At 41.2% G+C, this 27708-nt stretch overlaps 1 protein-coding gene across 3 annotated transcripts in view; it reads left to right on the top strand.

Moving 5' to 3' along the window:
- Positions 1–27708, top strand: part of Rapgef5 (Rap guanine nucleotide exchange factor 5) — a 230673-nt gene that overhangs the window by 149819 nt on the left and 53146 nt on the right. For all 3 annotated transcript variants that reach the window (XM_047562082.1, XM_047562081.1, XM_047562083.1), the window contains 2 exons: positions 9516–9634; positions 10095–10183. In XM_047562082.1, the coding sequence (XP_047418038.1) occupies positions 9516–9634; positions 10095–10183 (208 nt within the window). The remainder of the gene's footprint in view (positions 1–9515; positions 9635–10094; positions 10184–27708) is intronic.

The raw sequence follows: 27708 nt of genomic DNA, 5'->3' as shown, positions 1-27708 counted from the left end.
CTGTGTATTTCAAGATGCTGTAGTTTATCCCCATCTCTTCTGCTTTACTGTACAGTAGGTTTACTAGCTGAAGTAGGCCCAGCATCAAGTTCCTGGGCTTGCTCTTAACTTAGGATTCTTAGAAAACTTGTTTATATGATAAAATTCTTAGAGGCAGTAGGATGTAAAGCAGTTCTTCCTTAGCAGCTAGTTGCTTTCTACCCAAACATATTTACTGGTTTTCTTAGAGTGTTTGGTCAAGTTCCACAGTAAATTTGTGTTTGCTTCTACACCTGTGAGAGTCAGACTTCACCTAGGTTCTGTACATTTGAGGATGATGAATTTTATTAGTCCCATTAGGCCTTACTTTGAGTTATTAATTTTAATATGCCTGGTATAAAAATAAAGAACTAATTATTATTTAATTACTCTCCTTCTGCTGGGGTAACCTGTACAAAGATGAATTTGTAAGGCCAGCACCTTTGGTCTTGTAGTCTTAATGACTCGCCTTGACACACATCTGCTTACTTATTTTTTCTTTTAACCAGTTCTGTCTTGCCCGCAATGTTCTTTTGTCCTTTTGTGTTTGATTCTGTTTTTACATGGAAAAAAGAAAAAAAGAAGAATCGTGAGATACACTGTCAGCAAATTCTGTGAAAGTTGGTCTCAGACAAAATTCTTTTTGACCAGAGATTTTTTTTTTCCAGATAAGTATTCCAATTCTGCTGAACCCGCATTTATAGCACAAAATGGATGCGGGCATTGGTGGTTTGGTTTGCTAAGCTGTGCTTGAATATCCATAGCACAAGATGGGAAGTGATACTGACTGCTAATTCACTCGCCTTCTTCCTATTTAAGAGAGCCAACCCTTGGGGCTTGTGTGAGAAAAGCAGAATCAAGACAGATGAATTTCGTAGAACTTTAGCAATGGGAAGGATGTCGAGCCTAGCCCTCATTCTCAATCCACAATCATCATTGCTCATTCTGTGATACTGTTGACAGGCTCTGCCCCAGCTTGGGAGATGGCTCATTCTTCCTCTGTTGTTAGCGCTTTCTTAAATCGAGCCCCAATCAGCTTCCATTATCTTGCCACCCACCAGTGGAAAATTACCTTTCTGGAACATCATGAGTAAGTCCAGGATTCCTTCTCCCACAAGGCAAGATAGCTCAGAGAGTGGAAATAACCTACTTTCGTTCATTCTTCTGATCTCATCTGTCTAAGACATTCCAGCTACCTGAACTGAACTTCCTAGGGCATGTTTCTCAGAGACCCTGGTGACTGCTTGGTGCAGAGTCCTTTGTATTTCAGTCAGAAAATCCCTGTGTCCTTGAATTCATGTCTGCTTCTCTCTCTCTTTCTCTCTCTCTCTCTCTCTCTCTCTCTCCCTCCCTCCCTCCCTCTCTCCCTCTCCTTTTTGAGGTAAAATTTATATAACATAAAATTAATCATTTTAAAGTGAACTGTCCAATTTCTGTCCAGTTCTTGAGCCTACTAGGCCTAAGGCAGCTTTTGTATTGGGAGTCCTGCCTCTATCACACTTAACCTACCTGTCTCTGGGTCCCAAGTTTATGGACGTAGGTGGGCCCAGACATGTGTCAGTTACACAGTCCTTGCCATGTGTAACTTCCTGCCTTGGTCCCTGCCCAGGTCCCTGTCAGCCCTTCATTTTCCCCTTGCTGTGTCTTGAGCTCTGCCTGACCTGAGCTGATGGAGCTGTGCCCCAGTACCTCTTCTTTTCAAATTCAGTCCCCTAGATGGTGTTCCCAAACCAGATGGGCCATTTGTAATGCCAAACTGCCTATTCTAGGAATTGTGAACTTCACCAGGGCCTTGATGCACCTGATCCCCAACACTAGTTGTCTTGCTTTGGCAAAGCACTTTGAGAGCAGTGATCTATAATAAAGAACACTGATCACCTTAGGGGACATCTGTGTTTCTGGGTTTGGGCACTGGAGTATACCTTGTCACTGGAGGGCACCTCAGCTTCACCACCTTCCTTCTCTGTCACCTGTCACAACTGTGTTCACAAACTTGGAACACAGCACTAGAACTTGTGCTACCTGTATGACTTCTTTTTTTTTTTTTTTTTTTTTTTTCCATTTTTGAAGTGCTGGGGATCAAACTCAGGCCCTCACACATGTCAGGCAAGTGCTACCACTGGGTTACATCCCCAATGCTTTTTTAAAATTTAACTTGGAGATAAGGTCTTGCTTAAGTTACCCAGGCCAGCCTCAAACTTGTGATCTTCCCAACTAGCTGGGATTATAAGCATGTACCACTACACTCACCATTGTATGACTTCTTGATTAGTGTTATCACTGAATTAAGTGCTTCTCACTGTTTTTCATTTGAAAGATTCTCTCACGCTGCCTGAATTAGGTGATTTTGAAGCAGTGGGTCCCATGAGGAGTAGTGGGGATCCTGGTTAGGGGAGAGTAGAGCAGGAAGGGACATCAATGGCATAAAAGACAGACCCAGTTCACAATTTGGTTTGCTGTTTGACCTGTTCATGGCCACCCATTTGTTTTATTCATGGGTCAATTAAGAGATGGTACCATTTGGTGACACCTTCCTAGCATGTTAGTTACCTGCCTCTTAAATGTCAGTGACAAGAGAACTGGTTACAACACATAAGTTCACAGGTCCATCAGGAGATGAGCAGCAAGGTGGTAAAGCACTGAGTGGAGAAGAAGAAGCCTTCTAGTAAGGGTGGCCTTGGATCCCCTGAGACCGAGTTCTGCCTTCTAGAGATTCACCTACCTCCCTTTTGCGCTCGCTCACTGATTTGCATGTTCAGTGAATCTTCATCAAGTGACTGTCATATGCCAGGCCCTGGCCTTTGGGTTAGAAAGAGAAATGGAGGGCACGTTTCCTGCCTTCAAGATGTCCTCATTTAGTGGAGAAGACAAAGAGAGAAACCCTAACAGGGTTCCTTGGATATCCCATCTGCACAGAGAGGTTAGGGACAGGAGACTTATCAGGGAAGCTCCTTAAATGAGGTGATAAATACTCGAGTTCCTGAGCATGGTTCCTTTAGGGATTCATAGACTTCAGTTAGATTGAGAACTCTGGATTCTGCCTAGAAAAATGAGACCACACATAAAAATCCCATATATTTTCAGAGGGTTCTCTGAGTCCCTGAAGCCCCTCAGTGAACCCCCATCTCAGGACCCTTGTGAAGTATTGGCTCATAAAGTAGCAAGGACACACTGACCTAGAGCATGCCGCCAGCCGTTTCCCGGGAGTACTCGGGAGAGGAATCTTTTCCGTTATCTCTGAAAAGGGAAAACCAAGCAAGTATGTGACAATTCCTGCAGGACTGAGAAATCCCTCCATGATCACTTTTCCTTGGTAGTGCTAGTGATACATGAAAGCCAATACAGTCAGAAGCTTGACCCAGGACAGTACAAGTAGGACCTGCTAAACCATGAGCATCAAGTCTTCACCTTACCTTTTGAAAACAATCCATATTTTTATGACTCTCTAGGTATTTTCTTCCTAAAAATAAGTCTGTCAGTCACATGAATAAATGAAAGAAACAAATTACAAGTTAGATTTAGTAGTATAAAAACCGGTCATGATCATGGAAGTTAATCTAAGTTAGAGGAAAGCACTGGTTCCATTTTGTGTTTGGAATTCTTAGGTAGGATGATAGAGTAACCAAACAGAAAATAGATCAGAGGTGCTCATCCAAAATATGGAACAAAGGAAAAACTCAGAAGCCTTGCTGTTTTCATATTCCTGATGGGTTCTGTTCAGAATCCTGGGGTTCCATGAGCAAATGGCTTTCCCTCTTATCACCTATGCTCCCCGACTTTCAGCTGAGAGCACCTGTTTATCTTTGTGCTTCCTCTTTCCCCACCTTCCCTCTCATCCCAAATAATGACCCCACAGGCAAAGCTGTGAAGGATCCATCTGGCCAGTTTTGGGGCTCCTTGTTCCTCCTACCATCCCCTCAAGAGATTAGGGATAAGAACTGGTTTCTACAGACCTGGAGGCTAAAGAGTATGTTGGAAGGAGGGGCAGGTACCACCAGGGCTCAGCACCAGGGGCGGAGGCAAGAAAGCATGATTCCCCTGTAATTTCACCCCATTCCCACTTCCCTTCTGTGTCATCATCACACCTACCACAGCCCCTCCCCTGAGCTAGGTGCCTCAGGATGTTCTCCCACAGTCCTGGGTAGTTTGTTGTCTGGCTCCTACCTCAGCATCTCCAGCCCCATCCCTGGCCATCACTGACGGGAATGTTCTGTGTATAGCTCTCATCACCATGACACGGAAATGTGTTTTATGCTTACCTCCATAATTGCTGTCTTCATTATCGCTGCATAGGGCAGGGCAGCCTCTGGTACCTCGTCAGTGCCCTCCAGCCAAAGACCACCAGAAACACACCTCCAGTTGAGTTTGTTGCTTGTGGGAGTAAGGATCTTGACACCTCACACCAGAGGGACCCCTGGGGCAACTCAGTAGGAGGGTGCTAGAAGAAAGCACGTGGGTGTGTGTTAGGAGAGTTTGGGAACACTTAAGGAAGTAGGATTTTACGCTGGACTAGATGCTGTCAAGAAACGGATAACTTTGTGACTGAATTTCTTACTTAATCTTACTCTCTCCTCAGAGGGCAGAGTGGGGCTAAGCTACAGCTATCATTGAAAAAAGTAACAACAGTCACTCGCATTATTTGGGCTTTTGAGTGTCTTGTGGGGTAGACCATGTGCATGCCTGTGTTCAGATATGACTGCTGAGTGGCTGTGTTTTTGTTCTATGTCCCATCAGGGTCACATAGTGGTGGTGTCTAGTGTCGATTCTCTACAAAATCACTTACAACAGAATACCAAGACTTAACTACTTGTGCCAGGCCAACTTCCAGGTGTCAGGATCTGAAAATATAGGGAAAAATCACAGCAATTTGTTTTTCCCCCGTTCTCCCACTCAGCAACCAACACAGACTTATGACCGAATATGTGAGGTTTTCCCACACTCGGAGCAATGATTCTGCAGTGAACTTCAGCTTATTGATGTCCTGCAGTTCAGCTAGGTTTGACACTGTGTACTTGGAGACAGCATCAGATCCCACAGGTTGAGAGCTGAGTCCCCCATATGAGTCCTCCAAGACTGCTCCCTTTCGATGCCAGTCACAAGTTTCAGGATCTTTTACCTATGCTTCAAACCTATTGGCTATAAATTGGAGTTCCCACAATCCCCTCCTTGGGTTCAACTAGTGTGACTCATACAACTCAGGAGAACATTTACCAGTTTATTGTACAGGATCTTTTAAAGGATATGAATGAGCAGTCAGATGAAGAAATTGCACAGGACAAGACCTAGAAGGATCCCAAGCACAGGAGCTTCCTTCCCTGTGGAGTTGAGATGCTCCACTTTCCTGGAAAGTGGATAAATTTCTGTTTGCCTTCCTGGAAGCCCCTTGAACTTCGTTATTAGGGGGTTTTCTGGAGGCTTCATTACGTAGGTGTGATTAAGTCATTGACCATTATGACCAAGTCACCTTCAGCCCTCCTCTGAGGTGGAGACTGGGGCTTTGAGTCCCAGCCCTCTGAGTTGGTGGTTGGTGCCCTTGGCAAACAGTCCCCCATGGTGTGGTTATTTAGGGACTTTCCCAAATGTACCTCTTTAAATTCTAGTGTGGCACAGAAAGGTCTATTATAAACAACAAAAGACTATCTTTCACCTTTTTACCTCTGGAACTATTTTGGAGCTGCATTAGGAGCCAAGGACAAAAGGTCACCAAATACTTTAATAAAAGATATTAGTGCTCTTCTCAAATAGGAGATTATAAGGGTTATCAGGATCTCTGTGTCAGAAACCATGGAAAAAACTCAAAATATGTGTCTCTCACAGGGCGGTTCCTTTCTTCCTCTTCACCACTTAGATTTGCTCTACTTCAGACTTTGGCTCCTCCATCAAGAGCTGCACCTAAGCCCCTGTGAGGAGTTGGTCCTCAGTCCCTCAGAGTTCACAACTCAATAATTGTCTCCAGCCAGACAGACGCTGTGATGATGAGCTCTTTCCCTGGAGTGGCGGTGGGCCTGGACTCGCGTGCCTCCCTCGTCTCTCTTCGTCTCCTTCACCAGTCCATACTGGGCTCTTCAGCGCTTTTCCTCTCAGGCTCCTGAGCACTTAAAGCAGAACATCATCAAACCATAAACAGGATTTGTAGCCTCAGCAGTCTGCAAAGCTGCGTGGCAATCCTTTTTTCATAACTAGTTTATCCCCTTATGCTCCCTGAAGCCACTTTTCCAGTAATGTTCTCTTCAGGCCACCAGCTTCACTTCAGTGCCCCCTTCCAGAGGATGTCTCAGTTCCCACTCTACTGACGGGATAGAGGCCATCTCATGCGATCTACCTCAGCTTCCTTATTCCTTACCCTGCATCTTCAGCCTTTCTAAAAGGAAGAAATCTGTCCCTTCTCTAGCCTGACTCTCCACTTGTGTTCCTCCTTCTGTCAGCTCTTCCCACTGTCCCCTTCCCACCTCTGTGCTTAACCCCGGCTGCACAGCCTCTTCAAGCTGAAGCCTTCGCTCCATAATGAAACCCCGAGAGACTGTTCCTTCTCTGTTCCCGTCCTTCTTGTTCACTTTGCCTTAACACTTCCTCTTCCCCCTCTTGACCTCAAGTGATCCCCTCCTCACTTTTTCTTAGACTGTCTTGGTGAACTTTACAAGGTTGCGGCAACCTTTTTCCTTATTGACTCCTCTTGGTTTTGTTCTTTGTAGTCTCAAAAACAGGAAGATTTCCCTGTGACTCTAATATTCTCCCTCTTTATTCTTCACTCTCTTTTTTTCTTCTAACTGCCTGCCAAACATCTCCAGCATAATGTCTTATCAGTACTAAAATATCAGCTGTCTGAAACAGACTGCTCAGTCTCCCCATAAGCAATCTTTGCACATCTTTTTCCCATTTGGTGTTCCCATTCTCTTGATCACCATACTTATCTTCAACTGGCAAATCCTGAAGGTTCTACGTTTTCCTTGTTTCTTGCAATTGGAAACATCCTAGGGTGCTCATCAAATTATCCTTATGTTGGGCTGGGGATATAGCTCAGTTGATAGAGTGCCTGCCTCGCATGCACAAGGCCCTGGTTGTGCAACCCCAGTCCTTTTTGTATTTTGTATTTTGAAACAGGGTCTTGCTAAGTTGCTGAGGCTTGTCTCGAACTTGCAATTCTCTTGCCTCAGTCTCCCAAGTTGCTGGGATTACAGGGGTGTACCACCACACTGGGCTCAATTAAATGTTGGAACATTTTACTTGCCTTTCATGAAGTATTTATCATGGAACATATTTTTCATCATCAACTCTCTTAATACTTTTACTCTTAACCAAGCAAGCACCAGAATAAAATTACAAACCCAGAACCTCAAATATGTTACCTCTGCTCTTTTTCAGGATGAAAAAATTGTTAAGAGTGTGTGGATCATAAGCATTCATTTAACTTTCTTTCTTGAGGGCCAGATGTAATGCACAGGATTATTATGTGTTCATGGCAAATTTTTGATAACTTACATCTCCCTTCATTCATTGATTTTTCTGTTTTTTCTCTTCTTTATTTTTAACAGGTTTTCAAAATGGAACCTATTACAATGACATAAGATGCTATTGATAGTACATCAATCTGGTTCAGCTAATGCCCTGCCTAGTAGAGTATGGCTGCTGTGCACAGTCATGTAATACATGTCCGTTGCACAGACATTAGAGAAGCCCTCCCATCCATATGTATGCGCGTGGCCCACGGAAGTTAATAATGCCATATATCACGTACACATAGAATGTAAAACGTACTTCAGAATGACAGCAGTCATATAAAATGAGTATTGGCTTATGACTAGAGGAAACCAGGGAAAGATTTTTATCCTTTCAAATCACACGATTATTTGTCTATGGGTCTTAGTATCGCAAACCCTCATTCCTTCTTTTTTTTCCTTTCTGGTCAATATATGCTCCTCTCTCTAGCCTCTTTATTTCACTTCAGCCACATGGATAACAAAAGAACTGCTTCAGAGAAATGAAAGATAGCAATTACACATTGGTATTCATGTTTCGGGAGTCACACTGCCATCCTCAGGGAGTTGAACAATGAATATCCAACATTAATTGCCACAGAAACTGTGTGTCTGACCTTGCTGAAATGTAATACATCAGTTTTACATAGTAAAATGATTTCCCACTAAAAGATTTTAAAAGAATGATCATAAAATTAAACTGCTATTTAGAATGACCAATACTATTTGTTTTTAAGAAAATCTGGGAGGATTTAGATGACTAGATCTCTATATCTCTTAGAAATCAGAACACTAGAAATTAAAATCACAATCATTGAGTTGATTGGGAATTATGACAAGATTAGTACCTTTCCATTCTTATGAAAGATGAATAAAATCATTGGCATCCCAGATTGGCCTATAGAAGCAATTAATAAGGCACAATGGACATGGCACATTCTAGTCATCAGCGGTGGGGATAACCTCCTTTAGGTTTGTATCTAATTATAGGTGGGATTTTTCTGTTAGTAGCAGAAACATGAAATCCTAACACCTGTTCAAAGAGGTGGCATCATTTTTAAGGTGAAACCTACGTGTTCTGAACTTTTCTTGCTTTCACCTTTTTGCTCAAATCATCAGAAGTATAGAAGTTAGGTTCTCTTACATGCATCTTGTGGTTCTTTTTCCCCCGGCTACCTTTTGCTTCCTGGGTGTTGCACATTGGGAGTTTCACACTAAACCCTCTGGAAGTGTTCATCACTCAGAGTTGGGTCCACACTGCTGGGTCAGCAGGGAGCGTCCTCTGCGACTGAGCCACGTCAGCGGGCCACACTGGCTCTGGGCTGTGGAAGCTGTGTGTGCAGAAATGAATGATGGTTCAGCCTTCTCTCCTTTTAAAAAGGGACTGAGGTGAAGAAAGTCAGTGCAGCCACGCATGACGTCCAAATTTCAGCCTCGATTAGATTCTAACTAGAGATCCATTTTTGCTTGTACGCTGGCAAAACAAGCACATGATAAATTTGAAGACCATCTTGAATCTGGGGGGGGAAATTATCTGAATGGTTGAATGGGTAGTTTTCAAGTAAGGCTGTGCTCATTCTTTAGTGTTTAAATAATGTATATTTTTTATATAATTTCCAGGGTTTTTAAAAGAGTGTTTAAAAACAATAACCAGGTAAAACAAAAGCTATATGCAGTTAGTATGTTGTGTTTTCTTTTAAACTTTGAACTTTGTATTCTCTAATTCAAATTGTTCAGATAGTTTTAAATGAACTTTTTGGATCCCATCTCCACCTCTACTTTAAAAAAATTTTTTTTTTCTTTTAAGCAATTTGTGTCTCTCTACTGCTTTATGTTTTATAGACCTGGAGTCTAGATTCTGTATGTTAGAGGGAGACTTTTGGCCCTACTCCTGATTTATTCCAAATCTTTAAAGAAATGGTGCTATAAAGCCATGCTAGCACATGCAACACTAGTTAGCTCCTTTTTAATTTTCTCTCCCTCTTTCCCTTGCCCATCCATCACTCCTGTTCACAATTAAAGCAAGATGATGAAGTGACGACTGTTCAGGTTAAAGAGCAAGACCAGACCGTCCTGCTGCTGAAGAAAGTGCAGTGCTGTGGCCCTGCCCCCACCGCGGGGAGCGCGGAGAGCGATTGGAGGTGAGAGTTTCCCCTGCAGCCGCGCAGGCACGCGCTCCCGTTTCCTTCCCTTGCTGCCTTCCCTTCTCTCGCTCCATCTCACTCGCTCTCTGCCTCCTCTACCCTCCCTCCCTCTTTTCTCTCCGCCTCTCGCCTCTCCGGCGTTCTAGCTGACTGCAGAGCTCTTAGCAGCCAGATGGACTCAGTTCCCAGTGAAAGGACAGGGATGGCAAGATCTTTTAGCATTTAGGGGATGCCTTTGTTAGTAACTGTTCACAATGGGCAGCTCCCGGCTGAGGGTCTTTGACCCTCATCTAGAGAGGAAAGATTCAGCGGTGCTCTCAGACCGAGAGCTGCCCTTGCCTACCTTCGATGTGCCTTATTTCAAATACATCGACGAGGAGGATGAGGATGATGAATGGAGCAGCCGCTCGCAGTCTTCCACCGAGGATGACTCAGTGGACTCTCTGCTCTCTGACAGATACGTGGTGGTGTCTGGGACCCCAGAGAAGATCTTGGAGCACCTTTTGAATGACTTGCACCTGGAGGAAGTCCAGGACAAAGAAACAGGTAAGGCATAGGGTGTCTCATGCTTCCCGACTTGCAGGAAGCTGCTGGTGCCCTTGTCAGTATCCTTAGGGGCGAGGCTCCCACTGTTGGCTGAAACCAGGTGGGATGAAATAGCATATGCTTTGTGTGCCTCCCCCTTTGCCTTGTGCTGTTTTGTTTAAATCCAGTAAATGGACACATGTAGTTACTAAGCAGCTGCCTGGGAAGTAGCTGTACAAAGAAAATGATATGAAGGCAGATGTTCTTTTCTCTTTGGTAATTTTTACCAAATCTCACCTAAAGGCTACTGGCAAGAGGCCAGTGTTCAATAACCCTTGTGCAATGGAAAGAAATACAAGGGAAGGGAGGTTAGCGGCATTTACCTGGCATGTAGGAAGTGCTGAACTGGGGGCAGCAGCTTCCCTGCCGAAATGTCAACAATTACTGCAACTACTCAGCAGCTCTATGCTCAGCAGCAACTTCTGCTTTTTTCCAAGTGGTTTACAAACTGCAGCTCAGAGCAAGCCCTGGGGTGCAGAAAATGATACTCAGCTTTCCAGACTAGAAACTGTAATTCTTTGGAGCCCTATTGATCAGATTTGTCCTTTTTATTCAACCTGAGAGCAAAGTACCCGTAGCTTTTTTATCCATGCACTTTTAAAAACACTACTATTCCATTTGCAAAATGATTTACCCATAATTTCCTTTATCACAGAAGGGAGAGTACTTGCTTCTCTGAACCAGAATTTGCAATTTGTTCCAGCCTGGAGCAATTATTCCAGTGAATGGGACTCTGGTGTTGGCCTGAATTTTGCAACTTGATCCCCTCACAAAAAAGCACTTTTTGTGGCTACCATAGCACCTATGATACCCACACTTTGCAAAACTGATTGCATCAAGAAAAGAGAGCCATAGGGTGTATTAGTACAGAATCACCACTTAGATTTTTACCATGCAGTAGAGATCATGAAATACAGTTTCCTTGCATCTCAGTAATTTTTTGTTTTGCTGGGGGGAGAAGGGTTACTAGAGATTGAGCCCTGGGCCTAGAAAATGCTAGACAAGCACTCTACCACTGAGCTACATCCCCAGTCCTATTTTTTTTTATTTGAGACAAGATGTCACCAAGTTGTCCAGGCTGGCCTCAAACTTGAGATACTCCTGCCTCAGCCTCCTGAGTAAAGCAAAGACTATAGTTGTGTGCCCTGTGCCCAGCATCTTAGTTTTGTTTGAACATGAGTTATGGCTGGATCTATATTACATTATAAAGGTCAATAAGAGAAACAGTGATGTGTGAAATATGTGAATTGGTTAAAAAAAAAAAAAAAGAAAGTGATTCAATCATGTATCCTACAATAATGTTATTGTCTATTTCAAAATTCAGGTAAATATTTTGCATTTAATTGGGAAAATCAATAACTCTCATTTATACACAACACAATAAGCTAAAAGAAAAGTATTGTTGTGACACTTGCTGGGTTGTTTTGTATGTCTGCAGATTAATATTTCATGACTTTAAGCACTATTCCCATGTTCTGCTTCATCAGGCACAATTATCATGGAAGTGGGCATACTTTCCCACATACTGATTGCCAGACTACTTTACACAGGTGGTTTGCACTAGAAGGTAGTCAAGTTGCCTGTCATGGAAAGAGGATGGGACACTTGAAATGTGATGAGCTTTGGAGGTGTTGGATGCTTTCTGCTGCTTAATATCATAAGCATAGAAATTATTTAATTTGATTTCTTTTTTTTTTCTTACTACTTGCCATTAGTTTCTGTTCTTTCTCTCCACCCCACCTTCCCATTTCTTTGAGGTGCTGGAGATGGAAACCAGGGCCTGGTGCAAGCTAGTCAGGTACTCTATCACTGAGCTGTACCCTCAACCTATCCTCCTTACTTTTAAGAAAAATGACCCAGGTGTTCACCTAACAGTTTGGCCATTTAACATGGGAATGACATATCACCTTTATTACTGTTATAATGCCATCTGTTGTCTTCTGTTGGGAATGGGGATGTACATGGTATCTAGTGATTTTTATTCTCAATTATACCAACCCCAAGGTCAAATATGTCACTTTGGCCACCTGCACGCAAAGCAGAGGATCAGGACTCAGTGACTTGATTCACACAGCCCTGACCTAAGTAGAGGAGGAGGGGATCTAGTCAGGGTCAGCCCCACCTGATTCCAGCTTATTTCCTTAGAGTTTGAGGGAGGAAACACATGAAATTTCAGTTTTACAGAGACATTTGAGGGTAAAAATACTAGCAACTTTTCCTCCCATAGAAGGAGAATTTGATAAAAAGGAGAAAGTCAACTATGGAGAGAGTTATGTACATATAAAAGGGGCACCTAAGTGGAAGCCCCATGTAAAACTTTTCAAAACTTCAAGTGCAGCACTTGGAGAAAAATACAACCAGAAAGCCATCAGGTGATTTTTGTTGATAAAATTTTAGAAAACAAAATAAATTTTGCATGTACGTTGAAGAAAAGTGCTTATTCATTTGTGCTCGTTAGAATACTAAACGAATGGTATATTTAAAGTCATTGAGGCCCCTTGCCATTGACCGAGGTGAGTTCTAGTTCTTTATCTTGGGGGTGGGGGGCAGCCCTCGTTATCAGGGCCTGTGTGTGCAAGAGCCTAATGGAGCCGCATAAACCATATGGAAGACAGATGGAGGAAAACGAGAAGGGGCTGCAATAAAAGCCTGCAGCAGCATTTTTATGTTCTTGAGCGCCCCTTTTAGCGAGGTAGAGCCATATGGGGCCAGGGGAGCCATATGGTGGCCCCTCCACATGGCCCTGGTGGCAATGAGGAGGAAAGTATACGCGGGAAGAAATAAATGGTCCTGGAATCGGGATGAGCCTGTTCTGGATTCTTACATCCCAACATTCCTGTATCCACCAGAGACTGGGGAAGACAACCAAGAAAGAGATGTATTTTCCCTTCTCTTTCCCACAAAAGGCACTTGGTTGTGAAAATGTAGACACAGACCGCAATGAGGAGGTCTCCTACATTCACATAGGACAATTGATATTAATATGCAAGTAGAAAAGTTTACTGAATTGAGTGAACTAGAAAGGTGCATGCCAGACTTTTGAGATAAAGCATTTATTTCTGTTGCTACTTGAATGGAGAATAGAATAGCAACAATTCAATAATTCATACAGTACTCTATCACCAAATCAAGCTGAGTTTGAAAAACAAAAATTGTTGTAGAGATGCTGAAAAGCAGCCTACTAATGATTTTCATAAATGATTTGACACCCACCCACCATACCCACATTCATCAACCCAGCTACAGACCTTGCCTTCCTGGTAGTACCAGGCACAAGGAGTCCTCCAGGGATACCTGTGGAATGATGAGTGAGCAAGTCTCCCTAAACTCTCAAACAGAAGAGAGGAGAATGCTGGTAGGGAACAGGTAAACCAACCAAGCATTTAGATCTTCCTTCGCAACCGACTTTGAAATCTTCTCTCATCTAATACTTTCTCTTCTGTTTACTCATTTAGCAGGTAACTTCCAAATAGAAAACGGCACTAAAATTGTTTGTAATCTAAACTTTTGAGCCTTTCCCCTCCTCATACCATATAGTTCTTCATTTTTTGAAATGGAAAAACTAAACCTTGGATGTTTATTGGTGAGTGTGGAAAGTGATGGAAGCTGTTGTCAAAGATTTCTTTTTCTTTCAGGGTTCAAGTTCTGACTTGAAACATTTTAGAGGGCTGGAGAAAAAAGAAGCAGTTTCTGTAGCTCTATCTTTTATCTTCTCAGAAATAGGGCAGGCATCATTGGGCATTCTCAGCCCACGAGAATTACAGGAAAGGCAGGACTGAAAGAAAAAAAAAAAAAAATCAGGGAGCCGTGAGTAGAGGGGCTGCAGGATGGAGGTACCAGATGAGAACCAGCCAGCCCTGAGCCCTGGGGTCCCAGCGGGGCCCCACTTGAAACCCTTTCCCTTCCCTGGAGAGGATAAGTCTGTGTGACTTAGAGATGCGTCTGTAGAAAATAATGACTTCTGTTTTAAAGCAGAGGGGAAACTGTATCTGATTGATTATATAGAGAAAAACCTTGATATTGATCTTTCTTTTTGAATATGTGTTGTGATGAGTCTGCCTTAGGGAAGACATGAGAGGGAATGTTATTTTCCATTTCCTTATTCCCATTTCCTAATTCCTTATTCATCTTTTTGAAGAAAATGCACTTATGATGATAGGCTTCCAAGGAAAACAAGCAAGCAGAGCGAACAAGGTAGTCAGAGTAGGGAAAGCCTGCGGCTGGTTCTCATTAAGCCTGACCTGATTTCTTTAAGGTATGGCTTCATTTTTTTTTTTTTTTTAAAACCCTTCTGTATATTCTATATTCTAATAACGTGCCTTGGTGTAGAAATGTCAGTACGACTTGCCTTGACTGTTCCATGGATGCCTCAGTGTTGGTGGTTCACTGTTAGCAGCACATAGTGGGTAGAGCATGTAATTGAAGAAGGGAGTCCCTCCCTGCTCCTCTAAGGCTACAGCTCTGTGGCAGTGCCTGCTTTCCAGTATAGAAGTGTCTCACTTGATGGGGAGAGTCCAGAAGTTCTTGGTGGTCAAACTGGTGGCTTTTTTGAGTGTTGCACTGACAGAATTTCAAATAAAACTAGGACAGATGCCTCAGTTTTTCTTACATTTCTCTCCATCCCTGACAGCACCAGGCCCATAACAAGCCCTTGATATGTGGTTTTTATGGAAGAAAATTAAGAATGCTTTTCTTCTGATCATTGGAAAAGTAGAACACAATTTACTTTTTTTTTTGCGGTACTAGGGATCAAACCCAGGGCCTCGTGCTTGCAAGGCAAGCACTCTACCAACTGAGCTATCTCCCCAGCCCTAGAACACAATTTAAATGTTCTACTTCCTTACTTGACTTTTAGGATGGAACAGTGCTTCCTCACCCAGGTCCTGAGACCATCATAACCCTATAGCAGCCATCCCTGTGGTAGGACTAAAACTTTTTGAGGGTAGGTAGAGAAATTTTCAGGTAATGGTAAGTCTATGGTCATACGCAATTGAGGTGCACTTTAAATTGTCTTGTATTTATTTATACTTTTCTTTTTATTTGATACTCTCCCCCCAAGACGCTGGGGATTGAGTCCAAGGTCTTGTGCATGCTACGAAGTCACTCTACCACTGAGCAACACCTTCAGTCCCTTTCGTTTTTATTTATAAAACCATGTAACAAATTGACCTGTGTAGTTCATCTGTGGCTGCACACTAGCAGCACCAGGGCACTTTTAAACAAATGCCAATACCCAAAGATTCTGATTCAGTGGGCCTGAGTTGGGACCCAGGTCTTCCTAACTTTGCACTTCCCAGGTGATGCTAACATGTGACCAGGTTTGGAAATCTCTAAAATAGAACACTGACTGTGTCTGTCTCACTTACATCTTTTAAAATACCTACTGTAGGTTTCTAATGTTTTCACATGTATCCTTGCCTCTTAGAGTTAGGGCCATCATCCCTGCTTTTCTTCTCCCTCTTCCCATTCCCTCTCCAGGGCTCCATATCCAGCAGCATGTCCACAGGTCCCTGGAACCTTAGCATTCTGAGAAGTTCGCAATTCACTAACTGTACTCTTTTCCTTCCACTAAAGTAGTTCTGAGTAAAGGACATAACTAGAGGCCACACAACTGTTTGGCTTCTCAGCTCTTGGAATGAGGTGATGATTTAGTGAATGAAACCCATTTGGACTTTACAAGGGTTCTATTGCCCCTACAGAAATCACTGGGTGCCCCTTTGGTCTCATGGCCAAGATACTACTTCTGTTGAAAATAATGTTTCAAGAACGGAGAGAAAACGCATACAAACAGTAGAAAAGGGACTGAAATGATCTTGTAAAGCTGGGAGTCCCAGATCCAGGCTCCATATAAACCAGCCTGAGACATCAAGCAAGGTGTAAGTAAAATGATCTCCGAGGTGCCTTCATCACTAAGATATTGCTTCAAAGGACTCGGTGCCCTTTTTTGCTACAAAATATGTCAGAGAGCCCTAGAATTCGAATCCAGGGAGACCTGAGAATGCAGGTAGATGACCTCCAGAATCTTGAGGTCATTTTAGGGGTAAAAACATCATGACTTAGCCATTGCATGAGAACAGAAGGAATTAGGACTGACTTCATGATACTAATTTTGCTGCGGCATTTTTTCAGCCTCGTGGAGCAGCTAGAATGTTGGTGGGGTGCTGCGCTTGGAATCCAAGGCTCAGTGGCCATACATGGTGGTGATTTAAGTGTGTTTGTATATAATCCGGTTCCAATGGGAAACTTTTAAAGTTCCTATGAGAAATTATGCTATAAACATTTCCAAAGAAACAGCTTGATTTATCAGCAGCTAGTAAATCCATTTGCAGAGTTTTATTTACCAAGTCATTTTTGGGATATCAGAAATAATCTATGCCAGAGAAAAGCTGCAGTTTTCCCCCAGTTATGAAATATACTACATATATCTCTCATACTCTCAACTTTACAGATGCTGTAAAAATGTAACAGTGCACTTTTAATTTTTGATAGTTTCTAAATACATTTTGAATGAATACTCTAGAAAACTTTGTTTCCATCTTTCTACATGTAACTACCTTTGACTTAGTACTATGTAGGCATCATTCTAAATGCATAAAGGTACAATTGAAATCAATAGGCAAATACCTCATCTTCATGGAGACTTATCTTCTAGGGAAGGGATTAGTTATACAGAATAAATTGAAATTACTATATGTTAAAAGGTAAGTGCTAAGTAGCCAATATCATTATAGGAACTAGTTTAGGATAATTGTACTCACGTGTCTTTAAAATAGATCATTATCTTGATTAGGATAAAGATTTTGCAGGTGTATGAGTAAGTCAACACTAATCAAATTGTGTGTTTTAAGTACATCAGGTTTATTTTATGCCAATTACACTTTAATAAAACTTTTTTAGATGAAAAAAATACATTGGCTGCAAGATAATTTAATGTATTTAAAGTATTTCGGAATCAACTTGAAATAAAGTTCAGAGCCAAAAGAAAGAGAGGTTAATTAAAATAAGAGATAACATAAGAGAAATAAAGAAATTTAAAGTATTACATTTTCCCTGAGTTGGTAAATAGCTGCTGTTGGGGCCATAGAATCTATGTGCATAGAAATGTTTGATAAGGATATCAGCCTTTTACTACCTTAAACTGTGAAAGAAGCTTTCTTCAAGATGAATAACTGAACTGGGATGCACTCAAGGTCTTTTCAGCTTTATGAACCTGTCACTTTTAAATATTAGGCTAATTTTGCTTGCATACATACTAATAAAAAAAAATGAGTGGAAGACCGAATTCATTTGCCACAAACTCCAGCTGCCCTGGGTGTGCCTCTGATGCAAAGGAAGAGCCCCATGGCTCAGCAAGGGTCTGTTTTCCACATAAGCAGACTTGAAGCAGCTATCCTTGGTGACCGGAAAACTCCCCAAATGCTGTCAAGAGAGAACTGAAATAAAAGTGCCCAAATTAGAATAGGGTTTCTACTCTGCCCTGTCCTGTTCGTGCCGTGGTGGTTTTTGTTTGGTTTGTTTTGGTTGATTTTTGTTGGCCAGTTCCCTTAGCTTCTCTCCTGATGGACTAATATGGAGAATGTAATGTATTTGTCAACCACTAATGGAAGCATGGGAGATTTTATAAATTTATGTTGACAAAGTGATGAGATAATTAGAACTAGGTTGAAATGTTCTTTCGTTTATAAAGCAGAGGCCCCCAGACTGCATGATATTTTGATGGCAGGACCCTTCGGACCTGAAGGCCAGGGTCAAAGATTACTCAATTCATTTATGCAAGCCTCATCCACTAGATGGATCCTTGGGCAGAATAATTGTCTGCATTAATGACATTAGGTGCTGAGTTTAGAAGTTAACTAAGTTGCTTCAGTAATTGCGTGGACATTGAACTGGAAAAGCACTCAGCTATACTCCTAGCCTTTAGTCTAAAGATAATTTTTGTTAGGGAATAGAAATCAGGATGACAATATATAACTGAAGTAAAAAAAAAAAAAAAATGTACAATCCAACTCAAGTGGTACACTCCTCAAGTCAGGCTACTTCCCTACTGAGTGAACTAATCAGTAGGCATGGTGGTTCTCCACTATAATCCCGTCACTCAGGAGGCAAGACAAGAGGATCACAGTCAAGACCAGCCTCAGCAACATAGTGAGATTTCTGGTCTCAAATCAAAATAAAAAGCGCTGGGTGTAGTTTAGTGGAGAGTACCCCTGGATTAATTCCCTTACCACGACTTAAGAAAAAAAGGTGATCTTCAACACAAAAATCTGCTTGTTGATTTCCAGCTGTGAGCAAGATGGCCAGCTAATTGCTTGAGAATGCTAAAAAAAGAGGGAGAGATTCTAGACGCCCTATCAGACCACTCAGGATAAGTGACCTGAAAACCAGATTGTCTCTGTATTTCACTTAAGATGTTCATCTTCTGGGTTACATCTATTTGCACCACCTTTTAACATGCAATATTATGTACGATAACAAGGGAATTGATGCTTTAACACTGCCAGTCGTTGTGGCTGCATTAATACCCTTGTTGGTACTGAAGCAGATGAAATGAGTGAGGACTGAACTGAAGTATGAGCTCATTAACATACACTGACTAATAATGGCAATGTGGACATTTTCATTACAGCATAACCAGTGGGCAAAGGAAGATGTTTAATGGGTAAGACTGTGATAAGTAGGTGTACAGCATACCTTTCAGAGAAATAGTGCCCATTCAGAATGAGAGTGGGTCACTGGGATGCATTTTTTAAAACTGCATCATTTTCCTGTTTACTCCATGCTTTTGCTACGGTTTATAATCTGAATTTTAATTTGATTTTGCAAATGATTTCAGCATAAAAGATTCATAAAAGGTGTGATCATTTTCAATGAGTTTGAGTTTTCAGTGAAAGGCAGAGTCAGTTATGTGTGCTTGCCCAATATTTGTAGGTGAAACTAGGGGAAATGAACATTTTCATCGAATTTTTAATGTATTTTCTCTTTCAGTTTCTCCTCTTGTTTTCTTTTGTGTCCACTGTTGACATTTATGTAAATGAGTATGTATATTTATTAATAAAGTAAAAAAAAAAAAAAGTCAGGAAGTTAATGTAAATTATGAGGTCCCAGTAGTAGTCCTTAGTTTTAGGGTTATACAAATAAGACTTTGGCTTACATCTACGTAGTCTTCTTGATGTAAAATAATTTTTTTTTAAAAAATTGCTTCTTGGTACCAGGAATTGAATTCAGGGACATTTTACCACTGAGCTACATCCAGATCCCTTTTTATTTTTTGAGACAGGTTCTTGTTAAGTTGCTGAGATGACATTGAACTCACAATCCTCCTGCCTCAGCCTTCTGAGACACTAGGATTACAGGCATGCACCACAGCAGCTGGTTGACGGTTGCTTTCAAAACACAAATCCTCAGTCTAACTCATTAATTTTCTATCTGTAATTCTTCAGAAAAATCATCCCTACAGCATAGCTTTTCAATTTAGTGGTAGCTCGGGATTTCATTCTTTTAAAAGGAAAATTCTGTTCTCAAGTTTTTAAACCATATTTTGTCAGTAAGTTTTGTGTCACTTGGCATACTTAAAACTGGATTTTAGTAGAAAGACGTGTTATTTTGTCCGTGCCCTGCTGTATTTCCAGAATCACCTTTCAATGTGTGGTATAAATCAGGCCTTTCTGAAGGAGCAACAGAAATTGAAAGGAGACATTCATGAAGACAAGACACTGTGTCAATAGGGAGTTTGAGAATTAATAAATAGTTTTAGCGCAATGAAGTTTTTCCTCTAACACCAGTGATGAGATTGCTTGAGGGGCGGGAGTGTAGCTCAGTTGCCTGCCATGGGTGCAGCCCTGGCTTGGATCCCCACATTGGGGGAAAAAAAAAAAAAAATGTGAAATTGCTCCAGACAAGTCAGAGATTGGTAAAACTCTTTCTTTCTCTCCCTGTCTCTTTCTCTGTGTCTCAGAGATCTTGTGTCATCTCTCCAGACAACTGATGGATTTAAAGTGAGAGTATCAGATGTCCTTGTCTGAATTTTAAAATACTGTGACATCTTCCTCAACAGTTAGTATCCTATCTAAAAAATGGAAACAAAAAAAAAAATTGCGTAACTGTGTGTACTTCAGATCGTCTTGCAAGTGTGCAGAAGTGTTACTTGATGTCCCTTAGTTGAATTATAATCACTGCATGTTAACCTCTCACAGCATGTTTCAATCAAATTATTGCTTCATTTAAAGGTTGTAATACCACAGACAAGCTCGTATGTAAAAGGAATATTCTTTGTGTGGGAGAATTTTTGCCTTTACCTATTAACTGAGCTTTTCTTCATAGTTCTCTTTGTGTTCTCTCTTACCATAACTGTCCTCTCCCATTTCCCATGATTCTCGTGTTTTGCCCTTGGGCTCTCTCGATGTACAATTGAAACCATTCTTTTTATTGTGTTTGCAACTTTTTGCCCGAGCTTACGCCTGCTACTGGGCTGGCAATGCTTCCCCCACATCTTAGAAATAAACAGAATTAGAAGTAATTGTTGAATATAGGTGAACAGATAACTAAACCCCAGAAATCCCAAACAATCTTGTCATAATCTAAATGTGACAGAAAATAATTTTCAGAGCAATTCCCTTTTCTGCTCCAGACTTGGTAGTCTTGTCTCTATTCATCATTTAACGATATTTGGTGAATTGTCTTTTAAATCTTTTACATGAGCTCCACTTAGTGTAAATATTACAAGTTGAAATTACCCATTGAAATTACCTTGCTGGATACTGACATTTAAATTCCCAGACTAAAAGTAATCATAGTTTTAGGCAGATGTATGGATGTACTCTTCTGCATCTTCCTTTATCTTATATCCCTTCCAGTGTGCTTTACATGTTTCCATTGTGAAGAAGGATTCACATAGTACTTGGGGCAACTTAGGTTTCCCTGGCCCCACGTTTTCTTCTGGTCTTGTTTGGTGTCATTTATTGTGATTTGTGTCACAGATTTATAGATTTTTCAAATCTAGTGTCATGTCATGTGTTTTATCATGGAAAAGAAAGGACTAGAGGAGTAGATCATGGCAGACCATGTGTTTGGCATGGGCAGGGGCCAGGGTTCAACCCCAGCACCCATCCTAATTTTGAATCTTCTCTGCAGAATTGGACATACAAAATATGACTTCTGAGATCTTGATTCAATTTGATGTGAATTTGGAGACAATGCAAGCTATTTTTAAAAATCACTAATGGCACTTGTAGACAATTTTGGCCAGCTCAAATTGTGCCAAGGTTGATTGGCATAGCATGCATGTCTCAGAATTAAGACATATTACACCATTTGACAGTCTCCTGGGGAGATTGGTTGGTCTTTCAAAACAAAAACATTTGAGGCAAATGTGTTTTTAGTAGATTCTAGAAATCCATAGTAGTGAGATCAGGATAAATCCACAGAACCTAATTGCTGCTTATCTATTATTTTCCTACTGTTGATAATTGAGAAACTTGAAAACCAGATTATATTACTGATCACAAGCTTGAACCTTTGAAAATGTGCAGTGTAAATGTATTATTTGTGATTAGGCATCACTGGCTGCATATTGTAGAAAAACTAAGAGCAGTTTAAACATGGTATAAATATGAAATAGTTATGGAGAAATGCAGTCCAAAGCTGATCAGGCCACTCTGATATCAGCCTGTGCTAAGATTCATTCCAACTCCAGTGTCCCTAGAGTCAGACCTTCATCTGACAGGCTCAGATGGCTACTAGCATGCTGGTCCAGGCAGCAGGATGCAGAAAGCATGAATATACATGTCCATCACATGGGCCTCTGTGGACCAAAACATAGTCCCATGGTCACATTTAGCTGCAAGTGAAGCTGGAAAATGCACTGCTCTTTACTTTGAATCAGAATATCTAAGAAGCAAAATGCCCAGATTCTTAGAGAAATGGAAAATGACATGTAATTTTATAATGGAAGTTGTCCTTTAGTTTTTTTGTTTTGTTTTTGTTTTTGTTTTTTTTGACACTGTAGACCTGAAACCACAACTATATATATGTTCTGTCAAAGAAACATAAACATATTGTGATGTAAAGCATTTTAAAAACCTATAGATGGTTTGGATAAGCTCTTATATTCACCTCACCAAGTCAGTATTCTGGGCAAGGTGACATTCCAGTAATCCCAGCAACTCAGAGGCTGAGGCAGGAAGATTGCAAGTTAAAGACCAACACGAACAATTTAGTGAGCCCTGTCTCAAAGTAAAAAATGAAAAAGGGCTAGGAATGTAACTCGCTGGTGGAGTTCCTCTGGATTCAGTTCCCAGTACTAAAAAAGAAAAATTTAGGACAAATCTTGTTTTTATTAGAATGCTAGATTTACTTAACTGTAAGTACCTCCTCATGTCTGACTTGGGCCATTGAATTCATGTTTGAGAATTCTACATCTTTCACTCTAAAATCCTTAGACCGTTTATGTATATTACATATATATATATATATATATATATATATATACAAATTACATATATTATATATATGTATATATATTTTTTGATACTGGGAATTAAACCCAGGGGCACTTTACCGCTGAGCTAGTTAAGTCACTGAAGCTGGCCTTGAACTTGCAGTCCTCCTGTCTCAGCCTCTTGAGTCTCCTGGATTATAGGCATGTGCTACCTTTTCATAAAAGAAATCAAACTTATCCTAAGAAACACTTCATATATTTAAAAAAAAAAAAAAGAAAAAAACAAAGTCACGAGTAAAATGAATTATAGGAGTAGCTTATAGCATATACTTCTGTATCATATTATTATAACAGTAAAAAGTATATATTGGTCTCTGCCTGCCTGACACTCAGCTCTAAAAAACACTTTTCTGAGAGAGAGGAATGATAGGAGCAACTTTTATTTTAATAGTCAATCTCAGTCCCTGGTTTCTAACATAAGAGCTTCTAAGAGCCTTGGATGTTCAGAGTGATAAGAGCGTCTTTTTGTATGCTAGTAACTGGTGACTAGGTCTCCAGATAGCTCGGGATGAGGGCTGGTCACCAGAAAGTCCAAGACTATCACCAGAGTAGTGGAATGGTTAACCCATCCCATCACCTCCAAAGAGGGGAGCAGACTGGGAGACTAACTCAGTTACCAGTGGCCCATGATTTAATCCATCCTTCCTACATAACGAAGCCTCTATAAGAATCCTGAACTGTGGAGTTTGGAGAGCTTCCAGGTGGTGAACACAGCCATCTGCCAGGTGGGTGGTACTCCCCATCTCCACAGGGACTGAAGCTTCTGCACAGGGGCCCTTTCAGAGCTCACCTTATGCAGCCTTTCATCTACCTGACTTTTTATCTGTCTCCTTTGTACCACTGGCCTTTATAATGAACCAGGGAATGTGCACCTGAGTTTTGTGAGCCATTACAGTAAATTATCAGACCTGAGGAAGGTTTTGTGAAAGCTCCCAATTTATAGCTAGTTATCAGAAGTACAGGTGACAACCTAGGACTTGCGTCTGGTGTTTGAAGAGAAGTGAAGTCTCATAGAACTAAGCGCCTAACCTGTGCTGTCTGTACTAACCCCAGGTAGTTAGTGTCAGAACTGAATTGTAGGACGCCTAATCAGTGTGTTGACAGTAGACAAATCACTTTTTAAAAAATTTTTGTTATGTTGTGTTTAGATTATTCTCGGTGATATTTCAGAATCCATGTGCTTTTTACATATCTGTAATATATCATGATTAATCATGTGATTTCAGTAGTAAGAGGAAGGCCTAATGACGTTTGTAGGTTTCAGTAATACACGCATTTGTTAAAAAACAAATGGGGCCAGGATTGTAGCTCCATGGTAGAGCATGTGCTTAGCAAGCAGAAGGCCCCGAGTTCCATCCCTAGCACCAAAAAACAAAACAAATCAAAAGGAGCTATTAGAACCATTTAAAACTAAGGAACTTGGGTGAGAGCCTTTAGCATAAGTGTGCTCAACATATTTTAGCCAAAAAAAATCTTGATCAATGACAGCCTGAAACATTTAATGATCTGTTTGCCCAGGTGTTGGGCTGATAGGCGTAGACCATACCTGAGATGAGAGACCACCGAGGCTTTGACATGGAAGTCAGTTCTTTTAATCTAGGAAAGAGTGAACAAAATGTAATTCTGGTTAATAATTTTCAGTATCTCTAATGTTTGCTGTGGAGAAGTTTATCTAGAAGGAAAGATTTTTTTTTCTCTCATTAAAAAAAAGTTTCTGCCTTAACATTTCAATTTTTTTAAAAGTAGTATGTGTAATTGGCCATTAAAACATTTAATGAATTTGTGGTCTTACCCTTCCATGTGATGGTCAATTCTACCTTTAGAAGAGCAAATTGACTACTCAGTTATATCTACTGACTGTGGCCAGTAGAAAATAACAAAATACCATTGGAGTAGGGACAAAGGAACTCCAGCATACTGGCACTCAGGGAAACCAACTTCACACACAGGCACCTTTGACTATGCATAGCCGAAGATCAGGCTCCTGTGTCTATGACTCTTCCCCTCTCCATACTTGGGGATTCCATGATGCTCCTGCACTCCTTCCCCCCACCCACCAGCATGGACTGTTTGCACCTACACCCTCAGGAGAGCCAAGTGCAGTGAGCAATAGTGGCAGAGTTGGGGCTTAGCTGACTTTGGGAACCAGGCCCTTCCAACACCACCCTGTTGAGGAGCCTCAGGTTGGTATTCACCTCACTTAACAACCTCCTGTCATCATCTCAAGAGACCGTAAGGCCTGCCTCTTAGGGAGGGTGTGCAGAGTTCAGATCTGTAGGTAAAGATCTTGGTGCCAGTATGCAATATGTGCTCAGTAAAGGAAGACTGTTAGGGTTATTTTCAAATGCAGTGGTCGCCATCATTTTCCCTCCATTGCTTTTCCTTATTGCCCAGTAAAGCTGCTGCTGCCATTTTGGTGCAGAGTGAGGAATAGGCGTGGTTTGAAACAAATTTGGGGTCTCTGGGACTGAAAGATGTGCTGGTAGTGGTGGGCAGGGGTGGAAGCATGCTCATTCACACCAGCAGGATATCCATCAGCCTGGGGCTTGTAGGCTGCCTAATGTGGTCTTTGATTATCACCAAGCAGATTCCAAAACCCTGCAAACAGCTTCATGTCTTCCGCAGCAGAGAACACAGCGATCAGCCCTTACTAGGAGGATTTGAGTAAACAGTAGCTGACCAAACCTTTTTTTTTTTTTTTTTTTTTTTTTTTTTTTTTTTTTGGTGGATAGAACATAAACCCTAATCTCCCTTTCACCTGTCTGTGAAAGAAAGCAACCATGTGTTGTTCAGAAGAATTAAAGAACTCCATTGACTGCTCTGGAACTCAGAACATAAGGCAGAGCTGCTACCACTCATTGGTTGATATATTTGTCCTTGGAATATTTTAAAATGTGGGCAATACATTAAATTTTCTTGAATGCAAATTCTTAACTATAAAAGAGGCAGTTGGCTATCCACTGCTTAACTTTGAGGGAAATAAGTTCTCTCCACTAGATCTAGAATTTCTGTCCTAACCAGATACAAAACAAAACGATTTTGTCTAAAATTCAGTGCTAGTGACTCCAAGTGACCAGAAAAACATTAACCTTCAGAATTGTGATGTATTTCACGTTTGGAAAGAAGCTGATAATGTAGATTCTTCTTAGTGCCTGAGAAGTAAAAACATCACACCTGGACCTGAGATGATTCAAGTATTAGAGTGACTATTAATTGCTTGAAATAACCATGTCTCAGGCTTCTAATTTAAGATATGTTTAAATTAATTTTTCTCTATTTTCTGAAGCTTTCTCTTGTTTAGTTGACAAGCACTTAGGAACACAGTTTGTGCCTTAGCACTATGTGATGTTAATCATGTGAACAAGCAGCAGTTCAGAGAGTCAATTATGTTAGACTGAGTGAATCCTAGAACAAAGATATTAATTTTTATTGGTAGATGCTGGCAGATTGGTATTGAAGGCCTCATACCCATGACAATTCCCATGCTCTGATCTATACTGTTAAATTAAGTGTTACTCACATTGATCATGAAGAATTTCTTTCTCCTGGCTTATTTTTTGAGAGTGACTGCTGTTCCAAATCAGTGAGCCCTACAACTGTAACAAGAGTCTTTGGAGGAAGGATGATATGTAGTTAAGAGCTGTAGGTATATTCTTAGTTCCTTCTAGTCTCACTAGACCATGTCTCCAACATTTACTAAGGGCCACCGCTCCAAGGCCATCACATCAGGGACTGTCTGCAGAACACACAGAACCTCCTCCCAGCAGTGTCTGCGTTCCAATCCTCTAGCCTTCTGGACTCTATTACATTTGTGTCTCTCAATTCTCTACTCTCTTTTTCTTTGCTTTCTTCTCCTAATTCTCCTTTTTCTACCATTGCCCAAAACATGCAATACCCCTACCTCCAGCTCACATCCTTAGACCACTACTGTCTTTCCAGTGAAACCATGGTGGCCTCAGCCTTCCTATTTATAGAGTGGTTCTATAATCATAACTCTAGCCTCTTTGGCAACCGCCGACCTTTGGTTTTTGCCCAATGGCTTACCTTAGGGTAACCAGGGAAGCCAGCTCAAAGGTCTATAAGGGTAAACTCAACTCCCTCTCTTTATTCTTTCCTGACTTTGCTAATGCAGCAGTCTTGAGCCAACCATTTCTTTCTCATCACTCCCCATCTTGAAAACTTCCACTTTTTCTATGGAATGAGCCCCAAGTCCCTTAGTCCAGCTCTCAGAGGCCCTCCAGGAGTTGACCTTGCCCTACTTTTCTGTTGTACTCTGAAGTCTCCTCTATTGCCATTTTACAACTATTCTGTAGACCAGGACTTAACAAACTTGCACATCTATACAGTTAAAAACGAGTGAGTAAAGCCAGCCAGGGCAGAATGATGATAAACTGGAGCAGGCACCCTGCATAAACAGGTAAATTGGCTCTAAACCAGGTTGTCAATATGCGATGCAGGCCACGTTTTGCCAGGATCTTCTGATTTTTAATTATTGCCAAATACCAAAAACCATGTTTAAAAGCTGCTAAACAAGGCCTGCAGGGCAGTTTTGTGAATCAGTCAGACACACCCACATCTTTTCCTTTACAACTTTCTCCTCTAATTCTTATGGGAAGTTCATAGTCAGTTCTCTATACTCAGCTTTTGTTGGTTGATTGGTGACACTTGGAGAATTGGGACAGAGTCTGAGTAATTTTATCATACGAAAATAAAAGACAGGCAGTATTGAAGGAAGGCCTAGTGTGGACCAGGGTCTCTGCTGGTTGCTTTAGTTACACTGTCCTAGTAAATCCTCACTGCAGCTCTGCTAGATATAAAGATGCCATCCACTGCACTAGTGACTTCACTGAGGTCCAGAGAGGTTAGGCATACTGTACTACAGGCTACCCCAGAAGAATTTCAACTCTCTAATCCCCTTTGTATTTTTATATCATTTTCTGGGTTTTTCAGCAGTCTTAGAAGACTCACATGTGAGCCACATATAGGTTAT

This window comes from Sciurus carolinensis, chromosome 8 (genome assembly GCF_902686445.1).
Source record: "Sciurus carolinensis chromosome 8, mSciCar1.2, whole genome shotgun sequence".
Lineage (NCBI taxonomy): Eukaryota > Metazoa > Chordata > Mammalia > Rodentia > Sciuridae > Sciurus > Sciurus carolinensis.
Note: the sequence above shows the minus strand (reverse complement) of the source record. Positions and strands in the feature narration are given on the sequence as shown.